Below are 19333 nucleotides of genomic sequence, written 5' to 3'. Positions count from 1 at the left end.
CAAGAGGCCACGTTTCCGCCAGCATGCTTGCCTACGTGCATAGCGTTCGTAACCAGTGTTTCCCGGTAAACATTACGGTGATATAAGCTGCAGTTGCCGGAAAGCATGAGAAGCAGTCGGCGACCTTTGAATGCTATCGTGTTCCACTCTTAACACTTTTGTTACCATGCCTATTCAAATTGATCCCCAGTGATCGATGCTTTAGATCACCGATTTCGACATAGTGGAGCCGTTTCTTATCCACCTAAAGCCATCAAGTACTTAGTACAGGCATTGAACTTTCAGAATCGGTTTAAATTTTCACATTCTGGCAATCTTGCGATTTTTGACGGACCTTTTTGCGAACTAATGTCCATATGTTGTAGATAATAGAGGCATGGCTGCCACCTTCTGCCGCACTCGAGAAAAAAAATGGCGCTCACAATTCGCTGCACCAGCGTCAAAATTTTGTAAACGAATGACTCCCAGCAAGTCAAGAATTAAATTATATCGCTGGCTTTGCCGTCCGACAGTGTCGAGTGGTGATAATTAACCAAAAATGACGCCAGCTGTTCGCTAGTGAGCTTAAGTTTGGAGTCCGAGTCGTTTTATTGCGCCAAAGTGTATTTCTGAAGGTGCTCCACATGTCCAACATATGGGCCTGGCATTTTCAACCAGTTTCCAAGAATTTTTGTTTCACTTCTCTCGTAAAATCCAGGAAAGGGGCGCTGTCGGTGTCACTATGCCGTTTTCGAAAGTCACTCCCATGACATCGCCCCGCGTGGCTGCGTCGCGAGAAAAGTATCATGGTCAAAACTATGTTGCGCCTGCACTTCAATTTAGTGATGAGGACTTGAGTTATGATTTCGAAGATGACAGTAAAGCAGATTCGAGCTCTGACAGCGACAATGTTTTCAGTCAGCATGGGTAATCTGCAGCTGTTCACCAGCGAGTTTCCTTTACGGCCTTGAGCAGTCTCCTTCCTTGTGCGCACTTATCTGCTAATCTTTGCACGACCTGAGAACTCTACTGATTATCTTCAGGGTGCATACTTCGCTTGGATATGATGTTCTAGCTCAGAAACTTCCATTCACACCAAGAATGCTGCCTGTAGCACATCTCGGCCCAGCACTACAGATCAGTGCAAGACAGTTTACAACTGCTTGGAATTTCTTAATACTCTCCTTCTGTGCAGAGGTGATAAGGACAACCTGCAAAAATGCAAACAAATATGCTTCGATGCATAATCTTGTAGTTCCCCAGCTATGCTGAGAGTGATCGATCCTGGAAGAGGTGCAGGACTCTAGACGAACTGGTGAAGTACATTCCTTGGACTTCTCATCAGACCATCTTCAGAAGATGCCGGAAAGGCAGAACTACAACATGTGTTACGAAGACCGCAAAGATAAACAAAACAAAGACATTTTGTGGGAAAAGTGCGGAGTGCACCTACGCTTAATAACAAAATTCAGGAACTGCTTCACTGCTTGGAATGAGTGATGAACTGGTCTTAGTTTCTTTTTTGTATCCAAAGAAAAGCGATGCATTGAGCATTTATTTTTTCAGACACTATTCCTGGGTTATTTATCTTTGAAAGGTATATTCTGAATTCCCTTTGATATTAGTGTTTCTGTAGATATGTTTTTTTTTTAAGAGGCAGCAAAAATGGCATTTCTAGAATTTTTATGTTTTACACAACAAAGTTTTTGGTTTGGCAACGTATGTTTTTAAAAAGAGCATTTCATTTTGCACAATATGCTATGCAGCAACGTGTGCTGGAATATTATTTGTAGTGGTAATAATTTTTTTCCGAGACCTATAAAAACTACCATTTTCGTGTGGTATGGCACTTATGCTTTTCTTAGGCAAAGCATAAGTGCCCTCCAAACTTTTGCTTAGGATTTTCAAGAGGATGTTACAACAGTTTGATACAGACAATAATTCCACATAGTATACAGATTTGATATATTCAGGATCGATTGCATAGCTTTACAGTACCTGATGTTTGCAGCTATTTCGCTAAACGCTTATGACCATTTGTTTTTGTTCGAGGCAATTGAACTTGTTATTTCAATATATGATTCAGACAGCATTGCTTCATCATGCTTATTTCCATTCCTTTTGTCTGTCATCATCACCTCGGAAGCAGGAAAAGTATTTCATATGCCTACGACAGTACCCGCCTTCACCCCTCTCCCCTTTAGAAGAACCCCACCTATATATACCATATACACTAGTGTAAAGGCCACAATTTTTCTTTCCACGATTTTGATGGGGTGCGGCCCTTCCATGGAAATGTGAAATTTTTGTTCAATTTTCGGTCTATGTATGAAAAAACCTGTTTAATCGTGCCATATACATCTAACGATAGGATATCTGGCATCTAGCTGCAGACATCCTCGCTAGATGTCTTCATCGGTATAGCTGCTCGGACTCGGCTCGTCGCTGCTGCTCGGGTCATCCACACGTTCATGTATCCAATCGTCCTCAGCTGTCCATGGCATTGGAAATCCCGGTGACCTTAAAACTCTTTACAATAATGTCCGTGGACACCGCACGCCACATGTTTAAAATCCAAAAGTATACCAGCTGAAGTGACGCCCTCCTTAGTCGTCTGGTCAGCGTTTTCTCGTGGTGACTCGCTGCCATCCATTCAGAGTACTGGCGCCTGAATTCTTCTTTAAACGGCCTATTAATAGACACATTCAGTGGTTGCAGCATGCTTGCTAAACCGCCGGAGATGACTGCCAGATGCATACGAGCTTCTGCAAGACGAGCCTTCATGCGCTCTGTGAGGTGGCCACGAAAGCTGTCCAATACGAGCACGGCCTTCCGTCGCAGCAGGCCTCCCGGCCGGTTAGCCCACCCCGTTTTCACCCAGTCTACCACTAGTTCATCGGACATCCAGCACTTTTCTTGCACTCTGACGATGATTTCATTTGAGAAACGCTCCTTGGGTAGCATCTTTCGCTTAAACACTATGTACAGGGGGGAGCTTCCTTCCGTCTGCTGTGACAGATAGCATTACAGTGCAACACTGACGCTCGGCATCTGTCGTGCGCACAAGGACGCTCTTCGCGCCGGTTTGGTTGACTGATGTGTCCTCATGAGCACTGAACCAAACAGGCGTTCGGTTCACGTTTCCTATCTTGTCTAGGTGGTACTTGTGGTCCGCTCGCAGCCAATTAACAAAGCGGTGAAACTTGATCCCTCTGTCATCGTACTCACGTGGAAGACTTTGGCAGAGTGTTGTCCGGCGGCGGATGCTGAGTTGTTGTCGCTTCATAAATCTCCGAAGCCATCCCTCGCTTGCCTCGAAATCCGTAGCTGAAATGTTCATGTGGCGTGCGATTGCAAGGGCCTTGACATGGAGCATCTCATTTGACAATGCTTAGCCATCTTTCCTGATGTCCATGACGTATTTCATGAGCTCTTTCTCGAGTGTTGGAAATTTGCAAGGCTTGCCGCGGAATGCTTTCCTAGTCTTGTTTGTTGCGGCCAGCTCTTCCTTTTGGTCGCACCAGCAACACACGCACTTGTCATTGACGTAGAAATTCTGGCCGGCTGCACGTTTTCCATTCTGTTCGGCGTATGTGACAACTTGAAGTTTGAATGCAGCATCGTACGCATTTAAGCGTTTTTTCTTTTCCATCGCAAGCGGTTGCGCTATAGGCAGTCGTCAAAATGAACAGCGGCACAAAGGATCAATGGCGCCGGCGAGAAAAGCGACAAGATCTCCCAGATAGTGCCGTACGCCCGAAGCTCACAGATAGCGCCGCGTGACGAAGCCGCAGGACACCTATTGCCATCTGGTGGCTCCCACAAAATGCGCCGTACGTGAGACACGACGACGCTGTCGTTTGCTGACGAGTGCAGCCCTTAGTCGAGTGTATACAGTACTGTGGCGAGAAAAAGCATATGTTGCCTTGAAGAAGACAAGTGCACTTATCAAAACATTGGCTCCTGCTTTCACCTTGTCCTCGTTTTGCTCATCGTCTTGAATTTCCATCTCCCACCTTCCCCATGTTTGTGCCAGTACTGTAGCACACTAAGAAGTTTTAAAATCTTTTGTGCCTGCAAATCATTCTGCAAAGCAATCTTTAAGAGATTCTAGAATTTTCTATTTCCAAAGTTCCATGTGTCCCACAGCATATGCGTACTTAAAGGAAATGGCTCACAAGTTCCTGATGATGGCAGGGCGAAACCCGGGTTTTGCCCTGCCATCTGCTAGCCGCCTGGTTAGCTCGGATGGTAGAGCGGCTGCCTCGGAAAGGCGGTAGTCCCGGGTTCGAGTCCCGGACAAGGGCGAATTTTTCTTCAACTACAAGGCTTTTCTTTCGAGTAACCCAAATGGGTTTACTTTGTAGCAATTGCTACGGTTGGGTGGATGTCTCATTTTCCCTTAATTACTTCTCCCCACCTTGCGGGTTTCCGTAGAACTATTACGTCAAACTCTGGCCTCTGCTTCGAGTTGTTGACGAATTCGGCTTCGCCCTGCCATCTGCTAGCCACCTGGTTAGCTCAGATGGTAGAGCGGCTGGCCCAGAAAGGCGGTAGTCCCGGGTTCGAGTACCGGACAAGGGCAAATTTTTCTTCAACTACAAGGCTTTTCTATCAAGTAACCCAAATGGGTTTCCTTTGTAGCAATTGCTACGATTGGGTGTATGTCTCATTTTCGCTTATTTAACTCTTAGAATCTGTGCGAAGTGCAACAACTGGCATTAAATGCCAAGTGCTAAATTCTAAGGCATTGAATGTGCGACAGCACAGTGGCTAATGCATCTGGCTGATAAGTGCTCATTGCTGCAGTGAAATGAATTTGAATCCCAGAGGAGGTGGTGGTGGTCATGGACAAATTTTTCTGTTTCTTTGCCCTGTGTCAGTGGTGAAGCTCAGGATTAGAAGGCAGCCTGATAACGACACAATAATGTAAATGATGACAATGATCACCATTAGTGTAATGGAATAGATGGACGGACAAGCAAACCTAGTTTCGAGGCCTTGGCTGTTCTCTCAGCAATAGAAAGGAATGTAGGGCACAAGCTTTGTAACAACAGATGATGATTAAGTGGTGAAATTCATAGTAAGACTAAATTTCCTAAATTTTTAAATAGAAGCCTGCTAAAGTGTTCCTACCAGCAAAACATTTGGTGAGGTCTAGTAGAATGCACGTGAACTCGTGTAAAAAGCATGTACATTTTATCAGTCCTAATGACATTCAATTCAACTGAGTTAATTTTCCAGAAAAATACCAGGAAGAAATTATGGGTAAAAAGCGAAATCAACTGCCTTGATGAGACCCATAATGCCCTACTAAGCTGCAAGTAATGACGCAGGCAAAATACAATGACTATGCAATGACAGTAGAGGAACATGGAGCAGAGAAAAAGCAAAAGCAAAGCAATACAGCTGTCATTTTAGCACAAAAAAAGAAAAAATTTGAAAAAAAAATGTGGGAATAGGTAGTAAATATGTTTTCATGTACACTTACGTGACACTGCAAGAGCGTACATACAATGAGAAGAGAGGTACATAAAGTGGATAAAACAGGAATAAAAAGGTAGCCAATACAGCATATACCTTAGTATGCACAAAAAAAAACTTGTGGCAGAAAAAAGAAAAGAAAGAAAGACTGGGAATATGTATTAATGGTATGCTTTTAAATAATATATATATGAAACATTACAAAATACATACATACAAAGACAATGTAATGACAAAAGAACAAGAAGCAGATAAAAGAAGTTCCACAAAACAACAAAGCGATGAAACATGATGCTCAGTATTGAACTGGTATGAGCGTTTTATGTGAAACCATCATGACAGCTCCAAAGATGTCGGTTGCAGTGCTATAAAAAGCCTTGTCGGCTTGACTATGCTGTGTTTATTCAGAATGTTAACTCCCTTTGGTTCGTGCATGATGTGCATTGCCAAGTAGATGCACACTAAAGGGCCAAGTGTGGAGTGTGAACCTAGATTTTTGTGTGGGCATGCTATTTGTAGATACGGTAGACTCTCTTTTAAACGGAACCTCAAGAGACCAGGGATATTGGTTCCGCTTAACAGGAGTTCCAGTTACTGAGACATTGCAAAGAGCATTGCATGAATACAAAAGCAACCAATCATGAAGATGGTGTTCTGTTTAAGCAGCACTTTCGTTCAAGCGATTTCCGTTTATTGAGCTTACACTGTACTAGTACTGCAGCCTTTACAAGCTGACTCTTCTGTAATACAGATTTATGTGTTTATGGGAGGAGGGCCTTAGTATTACAACCTGTGACTTGGAGCTTGTTTTGTTTGGCAGGTCATCTGGCATAGCTAAGTAAGCTCTTCACTGTGCCCTGCCTTTGAAATGTCTGGGCTTTTCTCAGGCATAAGTGCTGAAGTTTGTTATACGTTGGTGGCAAAGGATAACTTTATGTGCTTCTCAGTTAGAACCCAACAAGATCATATTGCTTTGGTTCTGTTTGCTCATCTGGGGACAGGTCTTCCTATGATCTTAAACCATGGGCAAGTGCACAAAAGCTTCTTGCAACCCTGCAGCAGTCATCATTGGAGCTCTCATCGTGGTTTCCCATGAAGCACTTATGCCTATTCGAAGACACCTAACATATTGCGATCTGGGCTGATAGGATTCCCATGTTTTTCCCTGAGTTCACGTGCATCTCATGGTACTTCCCAAATATCTTGGCTAAAGGAACACTAGTTGATTCTAATAAAAAAATTCGGGAAATTTAGCCTCTCTCTGAATGTCACCACATGATTATCTCCTGCTGTTAAAAAGCTTGTACCCTGCACTCCTTTTTATTACTAAGGCAGCAGTTAAGGCCTCAAAACTTGCTTTGCCTTGTCCCTTCGTGTTATAATCCAAGATGGGTTCAAACATGATATTAATAAATAAAATAAATATAAAACCACATGCCTGTTAGGCAATATGAAAATCTACCAAGGTGACACAACTAGCAAAGCTGCAGGTGTCTGGAGAACTTTGAAGCAAAGGGCTAAATTTATTAAACCTAGCTGGTTGAAGTCTGTGTAAATAGTCTCATTTATAACAAGAGCTTAGCAGAGACAGCGCTGTATAATATACCTTGCCAAGAAAATTGGTACTCACATTCTTGCACCGCCTCAGGACATCCCCATTGAGGATGCCAGTGGTACTTGGGGTGCTAGGGAGTGCGTTCACCAGGTAGTGACAGTCTTCAAGCAATGAGCTCAGGTCTGGAGAAATCCTGGAACAATCAAGGTACCACTATTGCTGAGAATACCTTGCAATACTCTGAAAAATTCAAAGCTGCAAAACATATGGATGGGCGCAAAACGGTCCTTTGTCGTGAATGTTTTCCTCCAAAAACTTTGTATCCAGGTGTTTTGCATAGCTGAGCATAGCGAAGCCTGAGCTATGCTAGGCAGTGCAACAGGGCGCATGGATGACTTCTTCAGGCTATTTAAATATGACACCAAAGCCGTGTACCCTAGTATCTAAAAGGACGGTGTGCTTGCATGCCGTTTGAGCTGTTTTAGTCAAGTGCACTCGCATGTTTTATTGAACACTGAGCTCACATGCAAAATTCATTAAATTTATTATGCGTTTGTTATTGTCACCACAGATTGCCAAAGTGAGTGAGCTGCTGCAGTATATTGCGTCCATGTGACTGCATGATTGATATGTGCCCAATTTTACCCACATATCTCTCTGCATTGTGCCCCAACAGCCCAAAAGCAGATGCGAAGTGGACAATGATAAAAATTTAGCATGAGACGCTGTTGTGAGTGCACTTGGCATCAAACTACATGTATTCTGTCAGATCTCTTACCTACCTTAGTAAGGAGAGGGTTAGCAAAGCAGAGTTCTCCAGCTCCATGTGAACCAATTAATGACAAAGAAGGAAAAGAAACCTTCTGGAAGGCTTTTGGGATAATGGAAAGAGAATTTTCTAACACCTTTGGTACACGTGCAAGCCTAAGAGTGCATTTCTCTCAAAATGCCTATTTTGTATTTTTAAAATCTTTGATATGCCTTTTTTAGGAAACTGCTAGCCACATTATAGACAATTCTTACGGCTTATAGTAAACTGTATTGACAATAATCTGAAGCTAAAATATTTAAAATTTCTTTGTCATAATGCCAAAAAAAATTCCCCTTGCCATTCTCCTTTTAAAAGTAATGAAAAGTGAGAACAATATTTTATCAGATGAGGCCTGTACAAACCAAATGCTTTTAGTTTCCGCTTGAAGACAGCAACACGTGGAATATACCTGCCTATTTAAATGGTCATCCTGTAAATAGCTTTTTAGAACACGTGCACTAAAATTTGAAAATCAATGTAAAATTTGACAGATAATTACAGGAAAATATTGAAGGCTCCGCGGCAATAAAGCTACTGAATGTCATGCTGAAGGGCATCCCCATTCAGCATGCAAGATTTCAGATTAACATATGCAGTAGCTATTACAATAAAATGCTAAATTAAGGTGACCCATTTACCCTACCACCTTGTCTTAAGGTCTGCTGCCATCAGCATGTTTTGCTGCAGTGATGGTGTAGACAAACTGGCCGTAAAATTGGTCTGTCATTTGATCAACTGCCATGACATCATGGCAGAGGTGAAATTCTTTTAACATCTGTATCCTTCACAGGGTGCCAACCAAGTTGATATTTCCAAATTCCCTGAGCTTTCCAGGTTTTCCCCGAATGCCTTTGCAAGATTACTTGAGGGACACAGAACTTTGTTTATGTCAAGAAAAGTTAACACTATGTCACCTGATGCTGTCACTCTCTAGTAAGCATGCTAAAAAATAAAAAAACAACTAAATCCAGTTTGAATAGTGAGGAGCAGTGTTCATTTTATTCAAAAAGGAAACAGAAGGGTGGGGTTAGTAAAATGCACAGCAAATAATATGTTTGAAAAAAAAAATGGTAAAACCCATTTCAAATAGAGTAGGACATTCTCTATATGCGAATAAAAATAAGATGCATACAGAAGCAAATATTTTTGAATACAAGCTATTTCTGTCAACTGATAGCAAGTTCATTGGTATGAGGCCCAAACTTTGTCACAAGTGAGATTCTCTCTCAGCAGCTGGAAAGCCAACCTCAACTGTCCTGACATGCTCGCAGCCTGCGCACCACGCCTCAGCGTTGTGTTCCACTGCTTTAAAGTGTTTATTTTGGCTTGGATGAGGGACACCTGCATCTCGGCATCAGTCAACACTTTGTTTTTTGAGCTCAAGCTCCTTTAAAGAAGCAGCGGCATGCTTCCTTTCCCGTTCATTCCTTAATGCGTAGGTCGTTTCTGTTCCCATCCTCCTTCAGCTGCACGTTTGCCCCATAGACCATTTGAAACATCCTCTTAGTCAATTTTATAGTGAACGTCCCATTTTTCGGACTCCCTAAGTCCTGCGAAAATGTCAAAAAACATGCGTTCGTTTTTCGAACTGCCTGATTTTTTTGAAGTCCTTAACGACTCAAATCAGCACAGGCACATCCAAAAAAGCTCTGAAGGCCTGCTAGTACACTTATTAGGCATATCGTTGCTCATACTGTGACAGGTGATGGCGGGTGCACGCGTGTACAATTAAGGAATACATACTGTGTCCCGTGACAATTGCTCCTTCCTACACTTGTAATGCTTCACCGCAACACTTTCGCGTACTCTTCACCATGTAATATTGCTGTATTGAGGCGAAGCTGAATTTCAGAAACCAGCATTATCTAACGCGCCATGTTTACCGAGCTTCGAAGCCAATGGCAAGGGCCACAGAGGCAGAGTCTGTGCCATTACTGACAGTGGCAAATGATTTTAGTGAAAAACAGGGCAGAGAACAGCAAGAAGCTTAATAGCGAACGTCAAAGCAGCTAGGTCTAGCGTTGCAACAGTGGTAGCTAGGGCTGCCAGGGGATCTGCGTGCGAGAGTGTCGGTTCGAGGTGGAAAGGTAAACAAAATGGCAACGATGGTGGTGGCTTTAATTAATGCTGTTTCAAATAGTCTGGAAAATCAGATGGCGAAGGGATCTCGCGTCAGAAATTTGAGATGTTCTTGTACACTGACTCTATGGGGTACGCGGTGGTGCCGTGAAGCCGTCGAAATTATCGGGCATCCGGCAAGTCGGCCATTGACTGCACACTGGCAACTCAAGCGAATGACACGGCTTCAAAGAGGATTCATTACGATTCCTCTCTGTTACTTGAGCCAGCAATACCGCGACTTTCGTTCCCTGTCAACAAAATTACTGCTCATTTTTCCTGACAGAAGCGAAAATTCCTTGAGTATTCCCTGAGTATTTCCAGACTATCCAAAATCCCCGAGAATTCCAGGTTGGTGGACACCCCGCCCCCAGGAACTAGCTTTTGGAGTGCGAGGGCACAAAGTGCAGTTGCACTGTGGTTTTGTAGGTGCAGCTTGTACTGAGTTCTCGCGATGCCCCCCCTCTATAGAAGTGGGGTACAGGTTGTTGCCTCTATAGCAATGAGGTCCAGTGACATACTGTCACACAGCACTCCTTTTCCTTTGTCATGCACCAAAAGCAGCTACACCAGCTCTCAGAGAGCAATGCAAGACAATTACATGACTAACTTTATCTAATGCATTGCTTGGATTAAAAGACATTATATTCAACAGTGTCAATGAGAACAGTTTCTCCAAGCAAAAATAACCAATTAGACAGAAACCATTGGGGGATGACTGTCCAAGTCAAGCGAGGCTTCGGGGTGTAAAACTGCCGAGATGCTCACTTGCATGTGATAGGAGCATGTGTATAATGGCAACGACAAGATGACAGAGGGTGGCGATGGAATGACGATGGCATCACGGATGCGGAATGACAACAGCATGATAATGACAATGGCAATGATGCGACGATCACAAAATGCTGACGATAGAATGGCCACTTTTCTGATAAACAACTGACTAGACCTGAGTAGATTCTATCAAAATCATGTAGCGGTGAGCTGGTGTGGGAACTTCAAGGTGGCATTGTCACCCATTTTAAAGCTAATTGCTTTCTTTTTCACTTTTTCGCTTGTTATCATAGCCTGCAGTTGGTGGCTGGATGTTGAACTTTCATCACCAATGTAAAAACCGCAACACAAAGGGCATGCATGCTCATGCAACCAGGTGTGGGACACGTTCATTGACGAACGCCAACTATTATAGCTCTTTTAGCCACACGTGCTGTCCACCAATACTAGTGCTACAGATGTAGTGGTTAACAGGTCTGAACTCTGTGGAATAACGCAATTAAACAATGAACACTAACTAAACATTCTTATTGCAAGAGATATATGCCGCCAAGCATGCCATTCATTTAATAAAGAAAATAGCTTTCTTGAAGCATTTGGCTATTCAGTCATGTTGACAATAATCATTGATGATTTCTGCACAATATCTTTTCTACTTTGCATCCTTTCTGGCTCACGAAGCCTTTTCATGCAATATGAGCAATTGTTATGCTGTTATGTCATATTGCTATGGAACAGTATTTGCGAAGACAAAGAGCCGAGCAGGGTGAAGACGACGACGACGATTAGAGGCTAGCGCAGGCTGTTGCCTCTTGGCGAAGAGCGGCGAATTGCCTTGTAAACGTACTTGTATATAGCTTGTCGTTGGCGTCTTCCTACGTAACAATATTATGGAAGCATAATTGACTAATGCAGCTTAACATTGCTTCAGTATCTGTACCAAAAATTAAAAAAATAAAAATAAATAATTTTTTTCAGCTCATAACAGACAACTGCAAATACTTGCCCCATATGAATATCAGACAGCCTAAAGTTATAATTTGAACTGTTTCTCTCTCTTTCTCTCTCTCTTAAATCTGAGTTGTTATTGGTCATGTAAAAAAAAAGACGAAAGCATTCATTGAACAACTTTATAATAGACATAGTTGAAAAGCAGACACCAACCGATACCAGTCAACAATACATGGTATAGAGGTAAATACAAGCATAATCTAGGCCCTGCTAAACTTTCTAGGGCCACTATTCATGGAATATACATGAAGCAGCTAGCGGACGGGCTCTTCAGCACATAAGTTTAAGAAATGGCTTTAGTAAAGTACTTTAAGTTTGAAATCAAGCATTTGTTCCTATACACACATCTGAAAAGATGAACGGCGCAGTTCCTCAGAGCCCCTGCTTCGCCTGGCAAAGCCGGTCACCGTAGCTCCAAATTGAACGAGGGACTTGGCAACTGCATTAGGGAGATAAACAGATGCGAGACCTCATTAAAACAACAATCTGTGCTAAGAACTGCATCAAAATGGCTGATACAGCCCAGCAGGAAGAAACTAAAGCTATGCACCGAAAGTAATCACAAAAGGTCTTCTGAAGTAGCAGTCACATGATGCAACATCAGGATAAATTGAACCACGAACCAGAAAAAACTTATTAGAGCTCCTGTTATGCATAATTACATGTAGTATCGCAGAATTGTATGGCTCCATAGATGGTTTTTAAGGATGGTTTGGTCTCGGGCACACATTTCGGAACCTAAATAAAGCCACACTTAATCGGGTCTGAAGTGTCCTTGTTGACAAAGGAAATGATAGCAAAGTAGTGCGAACACCGAAAGGGCATTTATTGCTATTTTAGAGCGCAGCTCTTTGGCGTCCGTTCCTGGGTTTCGCGTCGTCGTCGGCGTTGTCGGCCTCGTAACCAGCTCCACCCCCCTTCGCTGGAGTGGGAGACGAAGGACGCGAGCCGCGAATGGCGGAGACCAATGAGAGCGGCCCCTTCAGTGACGTGCGCGCGCGATGCTGGTGTCATGCGGACCCTCCTTACGGCTCAATGCGCACTCGTGTCTGGTCTCAGCCGATCCGCTCGTTTCGTACTATCGTCTGCTCGGGCCAAAGCTCTCGCCCGCGCCTGTTTGGTTCTGTTGGGTCGGTCTCGTTCGCGCTTGTTTTGGTTGTTATTGTGTGACATTGTTTCTTAATCTGATTGTATGCGCTATGCGAATTGTATAGTACTTTCTGGAAGCCATGCAGCACCAGCGATCACACTGGAACCTCTGACGAGTCATGTATAAACGCCGGCTCGCTTGATCCGCAGATCAGATTTTCGACCATTACCGACTCTGCTACATGTCTCTCTCAAATTCTTTGCTTCAAAATATCGCGAAATGGAAACACGTATAGAGCTGCGCTCAAATTTCGCATTAGGGAGTATCGTAATCGTCGGATAATTTTTTTTATACAACAATGTCAGCTAGCAAAAATACATACAAGGAACAGTTCATATTGAATGAAAGTTTAGCAAGTCGGCAGGGATTAGCAAGTTGATAGGCATGCAATTGCATATACAAGTAGAATGACTTGTATATGTATATTCCACTTGTGTCTGTGTTTGCACACCTGTTTTCCCATAACCAAGGAATAGTTCCTCAGTGGAACACTCGGAAATCAAGTAAATTCAACTGACAACACAAGGTTAACAAGAAAATATTTGCCCATGACCAACAAAGTTGCTTAACAAACTACTGACACCAAATTTGAAGCTCGAGTTATTTGTGTTATTCAATTCCCCTGCATACATAGGTACTTGTGACTGAGTACTAATGGCACACATTGCTTTGAACAAATTTTAATATAGCTTTAATGTCAGTGCAAGCAGCTAATCTCAACTGCAGCACCTTGTGAAATCATCAACAATAAGCAATAAGTGGCACCTCAGATGCTCTGCGAACTTTTGCTGGATCCGCGAGTATTGACATCATAGGCTGAATATTTGCACAGAGCGCAACAAGATAGACACTGCATCCTGTCATACTGGTCGTTCACTCGCACTGAAGATATTCAGTATGATCCAGCATACGATACTGCGTGTGACTTGTATAGATTATTGCACCCAACCAATTTCAAACAAGTTCTCACAGGATGCAGCCTTGAATGAGGTGCCAAGCAAGCAACCAACACATGAAGATTGCGTGTCTGACAGAGACAGCAGCAGGCAGGTTTTTCACAGATCCCTACAACCGAGGTGTTTGTGTCTATCGTTGCTCGTGGCAGCATAAAAAGCGGCTACAGTTGGCTGCTGACACAGAATAGTAACTAATAGAACAAATCTATACTGAAAGTGCAGCTGTTCTACTAAGCAGCACCCAGTACTAAAACACTGGCATCACCAGGAGCTGCAATGCGAGGGCACTCATCTCACGGCAAAGAGTCAAACACCGACCATCTCTGTGAAACCTACTGGCTCGATCAGTGGCTGTCCTTGGAGCCGTCCTTGGATGGCTCCGATGACATCGCTGCTTGCAGTACTATCAATTTCTAACCAGCTGCTCTGCAGGGGCCAAACTGAAAATTGTTTGCCATATCCAAAGGGGCCATGACATTATCATCCAACTATTGCATGTTTATCATTATACTAATTGAGAGTAGAGTGGCCAATATGGTTAAATAAACACACACACACAAAAAAAAGGGGGGCTCTCAGTGCACATTCCAACTGAAACTTTCAATTTGAAATCACTGCTAAGTCCCTCCTACCAACAGTGATCGCCATGTTGGCATGGCTTGTGTGACGTCAAGAAGTGCAGGGCTAACACTATATTGTCTGCTTCGAAACATTCTGAAACCATGTACAGTGCTCAACGATACAAACCTGATACTCACAGTGCATAGCTTCCGACTTTTCTTGCGTCACTGGTAGGCACTAGGTATCACCCAGCACTCGCAGGTGGTGCAAAATGTGCCACCCGTCATCATGTTTGTATTGCTGAGCACTGTATGTGCTGTGCCGAGAGGGTGCTTTCCTACTACTGTGCAAGTGCTCCAGCACAAACCACTGTGAGCAATGGTTTTCCTCTGGAAGTCAGCAACTGCTCCTGGATTGTTTAGACAGCGCACTATGCCTTCAATTCTTTCACTCATGCAATAAAAGCGCAACAAACCAGAGAATGCTTGGAGAAACTAGCTCGGGCTGATTTTCAAGACACATGCGCAAGAACGAAACCATGCATATACTGCAAACTCAAGGTGGTGTTCAGAACACAGCGACCATGGTGTGTTGCTGGCCAAGTAATAGTACCTAAAAGTCAGCCTTGGCCTTTAAGATTAGCTTCCGTTATTCTGAGGAAGCCATCACTGAGAGTGCAATTTAGAAACCACATAGTGACCATACAGAATGCACTTTGTTTTGTCACCCATCAGTGTTACCACACTGTTGTATGGTTCTACTGAAATATTTAATATCGAAAAGCAAATTTTCTACTACACAAATGCACTCAAAGTTTACCAGCTTGCTGTGGTACGCATATGATTTAACATGCAACGCTTAATTCAAGCTTGAAAATTTCGTGTCATGGCCAGAAGAGCCTCCCACTAAACTATGAAAGAAACTTCTAATGGTTCCTCAGTAGAAAAGCTTCACAACTGAAGGTAAATTCATTCTGCTACGTTGATCAAACTCTGCACTACTGCCTTCCCAAGGCAGTTTATCGGACACCTTAGCTAACCAGGTGGTTATGGTAGAGTGACTAGCATGGAAAAAGGAGTTGGTGCCAGGCTGAGCCCTAGGACAAATTCAGACACCTAAATATTTTTATGAAGCTGCAACTACGATAGACAACTTTTTCTTGCATAAGACTTTCTCCACTTTAAGAATTTCTGCAGAATTCATTTGCTGATATTTGAATAGTGTGAGAGAGCCTAATGTATAGTGTTCTTGGCCGTTAGCTGATGGGCACTAACGATGCAGTGACTTACAAATTTGTTGCTTTCACCCTTTTAATGAATTTGGCATTTTTACAGTACTTCATGCACTTTCTGAGGGCTAACTGTCTGTCTATCTAACTACCTATCTACTTTGTCTCTACCGTCTTCCCACAGACTTAGGTTACAGGGTAGTCCATGGTCTAATGGTAAGAGCATGGAGCTGTTGTGCTAAGAGAACTGAGCTTTAAACCAATCGTCAGGCCAACTTGGGTCATGGCGATTTGACATTGAGTATGTGCCACTCAAACTATTTCACACCTACTCGTATTACTGCGTTTACGCTATTGCTTATGTGCAGCTCTTCAATGAACCTCTTTCATCCAAAGAGCTGCACATAAGCAATAGCGCAAACCCAGTAACAACCTCTTTCATCTAAATCACACGCAGTCTTATGGGAGGTGGTGGGACTCGCTTTAGGCAAGTCAAAATGTGGCCCCCGTGGGACGGGGTCACATGATCTTTCCGGCTGAGAATGAGTACCCTACCGGTGCAGTTGTGGGCTTAATTGTATTTTTTCATCCAAAATTGGGTCACTGGGTATGTGTATCTTGGTATTTGCTCCACTTAAATGAACCTTCTTGATGTCAATCGGGATCACTGGGTAGGCACCACAAGGTATATAAAGCTGTTTCACATTAACTTGGGTCACTGGATATGTGCCGCTCTTAAATGAATCTAACTCCAACTTGGGTCTCTACATAAATGCCACCGGATATGTGCCACTTTTCAATGAAAAAAAAAAAGAAGATCATTACAATTTCTCGAGTACTGAGCAGAGCTGAACTCTTGTCATATTACCGCAAACTCTGTTCTTGTCTTTCTGTATTGTGCATGTGCTATTGCTCGCAGCCTGTTTTTCTGTTCAGCGCATATGGATGGCCATCCATAGCGATCATTTACCATTGACATTTATCGCGAGATGAGTTCTGCCAGAATTTTCTTCTTGAAGACAAGAATGCTTCGACTGTTACTTAGGAGTAAACATATAAAAAAAAGTGCACTTGCAGGCTCTAAAAGTAATTTGTTTGACTGAAAGCCAAGCACCACATGATCAAGTTGACTTTTTCACAAGTTGCAACAATCTTTACAGCATGAAATGAGAAGCAGTATGTAGAGAACAGAAGTAGATGAATATGACTGGTTAGAGTTGCTAGTCATGGTTATCTATTATAGCCATATCCAAGGTGCTCCACACACTGCATCGGTTCACTCAAGATGTCTAAATATCTCGAAGTGCTTGAAGCAGTCGGCTGTTCCTGCAACATGCAATAGGTCACGGTGCTTCTAGTAAGCCACTATAAGAACTTACTCTCTTCGCCAATGACACCAGCTCCAAGGATTGCGACACGCAAGTCTGATAAGGTCCTAAAATTGAGCGATATAAGATCATCCCTGAAAAGAAAGAGTTAAACAAGTTTTTTGGTACAAAAGAAGGATTACCACAAGTATGGCAAACTTAGTTACCAAGTGCTTGTTATGCACATGAATTAATGATTCCTTTGTGATGCCCTCTGGAATTCTTAAGTGTCATTAGAACAGTGTGAACATTTAAACTAGCAATGCGACAATCCCCATACTACCGCCAATCACCACACTACTATTAGCTCTATACTGTGATTGAGAGATAGCATTACTATCCTGCTGTATGGAGCACATGCACCTTTTTTGAACTGTGCATGTACAGTAAAAGACTGATAGATGCAAATAAGGAAGTGCTCTGCATGGGTGTTATCATTAAAGGGACATAAAGAGAAATACCAAACCACTTTAGACTACAAAGTATTATTTCAGAAACCTACATTAGTTAATAGGTGCAATTCAAGAAGAAAACACCAAGGCTAGAATTAGATTATTTAATTTGACATCAAAACGTCAGCACCAATACTTTAGCATGACATTACAAATTTGAATGCATTCTCTTTTTTAAAGCAAAGCTTTCTTTGCAACTCCTCCCACACTTTCCTGACTGTGGCTACTGTGTTCTGCTGCAAAACAGTAAAACATGTTGTTGGGTTAATTGTTGCATTGTACTTAGGAAAAAAAAACTGCCAAAAGGACACACACAGGAAACATACAAAACAGGAAAGAGGCTGCTGTCTTGCTGAATAGTTTGCACTTAAAAAAATATATGTATATGTGCCCGTTAGTGGGATTGAACCTCAGTCCCCCAGCACAGCAGGCCAATGCTCTTACCATTACATTTATTGTGCACAGTTATACATCTTTCGTGCCCACCCCAACTACCTCTTTGAGATGATCACCACATTGTTACATTGCATAGGATGGGTGTGCGAGAGCACACACGCATGCACCAGTTTCCTTTATATCAAAGAAGCAGGAATGAAATGGGCAAATTCATAGCCCTTGATTAACCCCTTCTAGATAGCTTGCCCTCACATAGATTTCAAACCTTTGTTGGATCTGCGTAATTATTTTTTTACAAGTGGGCTATTGTGGTGCAGTAATGTTCTTGAAACTTGCCAAGTTCAATCTTTGACTTCCTTATAATATAATGCAGCCCATCTACGATAAAAAATTACCTAAGTCTGAACAGACACCATCAAAATCCATGATGTCACAGTAAGCTCACGCAAAAACTCCGCTTGTCTCTCATTGCTGCATCTTTTCTGGCTTACCAAAATGGCAAGAGTGGCTTTTTTGTATTGTAGAAAAGTAATTTACCAATACAGTTGAGGTTATGTTTCTCTTAATTGCACCTCTAAATGTTTAATGCTTCAAATTGCCACATGCACAAGAGAAAATTATTTAAACGAAACAGTGACAAAACTCATACAAGCAATGAAGCAAGCAGTCAGCAGCAGACCCTAGTGAGAACCATCCTCATTTATTTAAACTTAGAACTGTACAGGATGCTGACCAAGTTACTGAGAGCATGTGCAACATCAATGAGCTTTCGAATTTTAAATTTCCTTCAATAAATGCTTGAGATTTAGAAACTTCAGTAACTTGTGTAAAGTGATGAGGAAAAGCAAACTCTGTGATCACAATATGCAAGAGACTATGATAGACATTACACATATCCATCGAAAAACTAGTCCCATGAAAACTGACAGCATTATTGGTACAATTTTGACTATTCTTTAACGCAATCTCTGCAGGCTCAGCTTGCAGCAACAAGCAGTACTAAACCTTATTAAAGTAATTAAAGTAACAACTGTGAAAGCAATAACAAACATACTATATTAAACTTTTATCAATTCTACTCAGGTTAATTTGATGTTTTGTTTAGTTTGGCCTCGACCAAAAGTCTTGGCCAGTGCCCATGCATTCCTATGGGCATATATGTTTGCTATTTCTATCTGAATATTGTCCTTCACCGGATAACTTAAACTTTGCTGGTCATCACACATGCACCTGGCCCCACAGTGCTAATTCAAATAGCGTCAGAGTTGTCACATGTCATCTCCTGTTTATTTTCGGCTTTCCCTAGAAAAATTCTCAAGCGATAACGGTACCTAAGATGTCTGATTACGGTACTTGTGGGATTATAATGCACACCTTTCTTTTACCAAGAAAATTGGGCTGTAAATTGCCTGCATGGTGCAATCGGATGGAAAACCAAAATGGCATCAGGACGCTTGTATGTTTTATGGCATAACATGGCTGTATTGCAGC

At 42.5% G+C, this 19333-nt stretch overlaps 1 protein-coding gene across 1 annotated transcript in view; it reads right to left on the bottom strand.

Annotated features, from left to right (window-relative positions):
• Positions 1–19333, bottom strand: part of LOC135917752 (glyoxylate/hydroxypyruvate reductase A-like) — a 37866-nt gene that overhangs the window by 14233 nt on the left and 4300 nt on the right. Inside the window, exons 5-7 of the mRNA XM_065451346.1 lie at positions 17007–17089; positions 12078–12171; positions 7094–7211 (exon numbers count right to left, since the gene is read on the bottom strand). Of these exons, the coding sequence (XP_065307418.1) occupies positions 7094–7211; positions 12078–12171; positions 17007–17089 (295 nt within the window). The remainder of the gene's footprint in view (positions 1–7093; positions 7212–12077; positions 12172–17006; positions 17090–19333) is intronic.

Source organism: Dermacentor albipictus, chromosome 4, assembly GCF_038994185.2.
Source record: "Dermacentor albipictus isolate Rhodes 1998 colony chromosome 4, USDA_Dalb.pri_finalv2, whole genome shotgun sequence".
Lineage (NCBI taxonomy): Eukaryota > Metazoa > Arthropoda > Arachnida > Ixodida > Ixodidae > Dermacentor > Dermacentor albipictus.
Note: the sequence above shows the minus strand (reverse complement) of the source record. Positions and strands in the feature narration are given on the sequence as shown.